This window comes from Accipiter gentilis, chromosome 12 (genome assembly GCF_929443795.1).
Source record: "Accipiter gentilis chromosome 12, bAccGen1.1, whole genome shotgun sequence".
Lineage (NCBI taxonomy): Eukaryota > Metazoa > Chordata > Aves > Accipitriformes > Accipitridae > Astur > Astur gentilis.
Window position 1 is genome coordinate 32508573 of NC_064891.1, and position 5293 is coordinate 32513865.

The 5293-nt window shown below is 41.9% G+C and overlaps 1 protein-coding gene across 1 annotated transcript; it reads right to left on the reverse strand.

Moving 5' to 3' along the window:
- Positions 1 to 679: 679 nt before the first annotated feature.
- Positions 680 to 5086, reverse strand: OSTC (oligosaccharyltransferase complex non-catalytic subunit). Its single transcript, XM_049815413.1, has 4 exons — positions 4855 to 5086; positions 4540 to 4633; positions 2704 to 2901; positions 680 to 1335 (listed from the first exon to the last, which is right to left on the reverse strand). The coding sequence occupies exons 1-4, from the start codon at positions 4991 to 4993 to the stop codon at positions 1317 to 1319; spliced, it is 450 nt and encodes a 149-aa protein (XP_049671370.1). The 5' UTR covers positions 4994 to 5086; the 3' UTR covers positions 680 to 1316.
- Between the last annotated feature and the right edge of the window lie 207 nt (positions 5087 to 5293).

Genomic DNA, 5293 nt, shown 5'->3' on the forward strand with positions numbered 1-5293 from the left:
TTCTCCCCCCCGAAGGTAAGCATATGTCTCACCAAAACCAGAGTGATCAAAAGATAACCACTTTGAAAACACTGGAAACTTTGCAGTTATGAGCCTCATAAAACAGCTTAAGCTACCTTAAATCTTAATAACGTGCAAGATGAGCAAATGCAGAAGTCACGTTGTATGTAAGAACGAGGGAGTGGAAGTGACATATCCTGAGGACAGATGATTAAGAGCTAGCTCAGAAATTTGATTAAGTATGTGGAATAAACAACATTTCTCACTGACAATTATTATACAGATGAAAATAGTGCTTCAAACAACATGGCTTTCAAAAAAGACATTTATGGAGATTTAGACGGATCCTTCCCCCAGTATGCAATACATTACTTCAATGAAAACACGATAGTAACATCCAATCTTTGAAAATGAAGACAAAATAAGTTGGAGCCTCACCTCTCACACAAAAAAGCAGCAGCTTCAGGCTACTGATAACAGTATGTCATTTGGATACAGTACAAGTTCATGGAAAATATGAGGTTTCTTGTCCCTGATATTAAAAAAAAAAATAAATCATTATCCAATAGTGAAAAATAAAGCTGAAATTATGTGGTCATGGTACGGTATGGCATCTCAAGCCTGGATGTAGAACAGGCCATGCACACAAGAAAGCTTCAGAAACTGCATAGTGTTCAAATAATTTTGTAGAAAATAAGTTTTATTTGGCTCCTTTCATACACTTTTTCAAAAAGAAATGCACATTCATACAGTTTGCCTTTCCCAGTGCATGTCTGGATTTGCTCACATAGAGCCATTAGTATCAAGGCAAAAGGTGCCTTTGAAATCATTTCAGACACATTGTATTTTGACTGTAAAGCATCCAAAGTTATTAATTTTCTAATTATAACTTGGGAAGAGATGTTTCAGGTGTTTCTTCTCTGATTCACACAAGTAATTGTCCCACACAGAGAAGAGGGGACAGACCTGCAACAAAGAACTGTCAAGCCAATGGCTAATACTTATTTCAGGTAGAGCTAAAGATAAGTTCTCTACTTCATACTGAGTTGGGATATAAAAAGAAAAACCCAGCTAGGTAACTTGCTCTTTTCAAAAGCTCTAAAACAGAAATGATAAAACATCGCTTCAAAACTACAAATCAGCCATTGGTAGTGAAAGTTTGTTTGCAGAGAAAGCACTCTTTCCCTAGTTGTTTCTTATAGCCAGGTCTCTTTCCTGTTGATGGTGACTATGGAATTTGTTTCTTGCTGCTTCTTCTTAAACACTTCATGAAGAGGAGTAAATTCAGCTTGGGCTTTCATACATCACAAGAGGTACTAACCCATCAAGTAGCCCCTACAGAAAAAATTTAAGTTAGAAAAAAAGTTAGCAAACACAGGCAGCCCGCCTCAAAAATCAAGAGAAATATGGTCTTAAACCAAAAACTTCAGACTGCCAAAAACCCTGCTGATCAAGGCTAATTAAAACAACAAATCCAGTCCAAGGTACAAACTGGCCTGCTTAACTACACGCTCCTCCCTCAGCTGATTTTCTTCAATGAACACTGAAAGTTGATTAGCCCATTCTCAATCTAGCTTTGGTAATTGTTTTGAATTTTTGAAGCACAGGTTACACGCTACGAAAGGTTCTTTATTTGTACCCTTTACACAAACTACCAGTGTTAAGATATTCAGTATAACCCAACTTTTTCTGACACTCAACACAACTCTGGTCTCTTTCTCTTCCATTTCTCTGAAGCCCTGTTTCTTTAATGAGTTTAAGAAAAAGAACTGTTAAGACACACATGTACTTAATGAAACAAAATATAAAGCATCAATGAAGCAAGAAAATACAGAGCAGGTCCCTATCCAGCTACCTGCTGCCAAGGAACCTGTCACTTCTGTGCTATGAAACAAACTTTTAAACTACATTTAACTACACTACAGAGGTTAAAAAAATATATTTAAGAAAGAAGGAATGACTTTCGTTGTTAAGTCAACACCTCATGGAGCTACTCCAAAAATTAACTACCAGTACCTCCAAACACCAGGTTCCAGCTATTCTAAATGAAATAGACGGACTGAGAAATAAAGAGGGGGTTGGAATTGAAAATCCTGCATTTGGATTTTGCATAGCCTCGAGATCTCTCCTACTTTTTGATGTGTGAATATAGGCGTATTAAAATGTCAAGTATATCGTATGCATCAATGTTACATTCAGTTTTCCAGCAACGAAAAAACCCTGAGACATCATCTTCAAGACTGCTTCAGATGTTTCTGAACACTTGTTACTGCTGCCATCAGTTCTTCTAGTTATGATCTCTCATGTAAACTGTCACTATAATGAACTCATTTGCCTTTTTTCAAGTTCTTTGACACTTGCTTTTTCCTCAAAGGCCTATCTTGTAATTACTTTTACCCGACCATTACATATTCAGTCTACCTTAAAATTAATTCTAAGTCAGACTCACTAATCATATCTTCTGACATACCAGGAACTGTCACCTTTTTTTTAACCACAGTGCAATCTTACAGTAGCTGGCCCCAAAAGCACCCCACCTCATTTGAGGTAGCTTGTTCCAAAAAAGCGTTGAAAAAAGCAACTTATAGCCAAGCTGCAGATCTTGACCATACCTCACTGTATTTTCTGTTACTCTTAAATTTAACAGAGACACACATGAGCCACAAAAGAGAAGAAAAGCTGAAAGAGTATTAAATCACTTACGGCAATTTCATCCTCATGAAAACTCTGGCCATGAAGAAGCTCAAAAGCACACTGACAAATCCAATAAAGAGCAAAAGAAACCTATTCAGCTTGGGGATATTTGGTGCATTGGATCGATCCAGAATTATGAATCCTAAGCCACCCATTGTGAAGAGGAAGCTGGATGCAAGCCCTTCCATAATATATTGTCCATTTACTCTGAAGGAAAAAAAAAAGGGGGGAGGGAAGGGAAGAAGAGAGAGTCAGAAAAAGATTAGTTTTAAAGAAACTTTATATTTCAAACCCCATGTACTCAACCTGCTTTAGCTGTACAAATTCAACAGGATGATTAACTTTGATGGCTGACTTTCTAACAAGAAGTAGGTATGGAAACTGACACTATGCAATTACATCAAGGCTTTAATAGGCAATTTATCTCTGGGACTGATAGTCTGCAATGTGACCAGTCAAGCATACTAGTGGTTTTATACATAACACTGTATACTAATGGCTACCACGCAAGCTCATCGGTTTTCAGAAATATCTGGTCCGAAGTAGCACCTGGTGTCACAGATGACTCGAGGCATGGAACCATGACCCCATGGCCACTGAGCTTTCCAAGCCGTATGTCCATCCCGATGTTTGGGCAGCAGTGCCTGAATCCTCATCTCAGTACAAATCCCACTCAAAGCACTATGTCAGCACATGAAACATCTACTGGTTCCAGCACACAGCAAAACCGGTTCCAGCCTGCAGTATGTTTTGCTACCAGCTTGCTGAACTTGCACATATCGATTGTGGGGACACAGCCTGAAAGTCCCCTGGTCCACATGGCCAGACTTCCTTCTTACAAAGTTCAGATGGAGAGAGGGGAAGCCGAGATGCGGAAATACTGCACCTGGATCACGAGCCTCCTGCTTCCCACAGTCACTGAACCTTTTTCCTATCCTTGTAATTAGCAATACTAGCAGCCTCATAAAATTGGCATGGATGAAACTACTGTGGACACTAATACAGAAATTAAGATTATCATTATTGTCTCATATCCTGAAAACAAACAACTTCATCTTCTTTCACACTGTTTTCACTGACTTCTACTAAAGCGCTGTCAACTCCCAGCAGTAGCCTGATTCATCTACACTCCAACAATCCAAGCCAGTCTGACATATACTACACCTAGTTCAAGTCAAAATCTGTACATGTGACCTGTCACAGACCTCACAGATTCAAAGAACTTTTTTGGTATTTAACAAAAAACATTATTTGTTTCTACACACATAAAAAACAGTTACAAATGTAGATTTCACCCTCTTCAGACCAATTTGTTGCTAGCAGTCTCTAGCTTATTTTCAATATAAAAGCAAAAAACTCAGAGAATACACTGTTGTTACACATTTGTAATTACGCTCCCCACCCTCAGACACAAAAGTCCCAATTATGTTAGAGTTTAAAAGACCAGAACCAAAAGTTTCACAAACATTATGTATGCTGCTATGAAGTGTGATCAAATGCGTCTGCATCTGCTATAAAACTCAACTTCAATACCAAGGGTTTGGAAAAAAGAGAAGTACTCCCAGCTCAAATCTTTTTTCTTACCAGACTTTTCATTTTTAGAAGTTTTAGAAGGGCTGAGGTTTTCTACTTCCTTTGCTTTCAGTGCTGCTTTTTTCTTTTTTTTTTTCCCAAATATTTGCAAACCAGAGACTGATACAGAACAGATCCTGCCTTGCACAGAGAGCTCCACAAAAAGGAGATGCACAGCTCTGTCAGCCGGGTTTATTCACTTGCGCTTAAGCGTTTGCAGCACCTCACTTGCGGGGGGAGTGGGGGGGCAGAGCCCCGCTCCTGTCCTCCTACCTGTACGCCAAGAAGGCCACCGGCCTCTGATGCCCGTGTTCGTCTGTCATCGACCCCACGCTGGGAGGTTCCACAATCACGTCGTAGATAATCCCTGTGGGGAGAAAAGCAAGCATCACCTTTGACGCACGGCAGCAAACAGCGAGAACTGCCCCGACGCCGCAGGGACGCTCGGAGCCGACCGAGGTTCCCGTTTCACGCCCCATTTGGAGCCGGACAAGGGGTCGGCGGCAGCAGCAGTGGCTCTGCCACCCGGGGCAGAGGAAGAGCTACTCCGTAAGCGGGGTGTCCCGCTCACAGCGGGCCCGGCCTCACCTCCGGTGATGAGGAAGTAGGACACCACCACCAGAGCGTAAACGGTCATGGCCGAGGGCATGTGCACCCAGCTCGGCCGCTTCAGCTTGATGTTGGGGCACTCGAGCACGGCGAAGGGCAGGCGGTACAGCGTCTCCATGGCGGTGGCGGCGGCACCGCTGCTCCCTGCCTCACTCGTCCCGCCGCGGCCGCCCTCCGCGACCGGACACGAAGGCGGAAACGGAAATTGGCTGCTACGCCCTGACAGGGGTAAATTAACAAATAACAAAAAAAAAAAAAAAAAGCTAAAAGAACGACCAAAAGTGGCGAGAATGACAGAAATAAAGACAAACCTTTTTTTCTGCGCAAAAACCATCAGGAAACGCAGACCCACCCGCCGCTGCCTTCTCTAGCTCTTACCCACCTGCCAGGACCCAGCAGCACTGACGTGTCGGTGCTG

Bases quoted from the DNA above. Each gene is read 5' to 3' on its own strand.
- OSTC (XM_049815413.1), bottom strand. From the start codon at position 4,993: ATGGAGACGCTGTACCGCCTGCCCTTCGCCGTGCTCGAGTGCCCCAAC. The intron at 4,634-4,854 runs GTGAGGCCGGGC...TTCTCCCCACAG, and splicing joins CTACTTCCTCATCACCGGAG to GGATTATCTACGACGTGATT. The intron at 2,902-4,539 runs GTAGGAGGACAG...TTTTTCCTTCAG, and splicing joins GTGGCCTTCTTGGCGTACAG to AGTAAATGGACAATATATTA.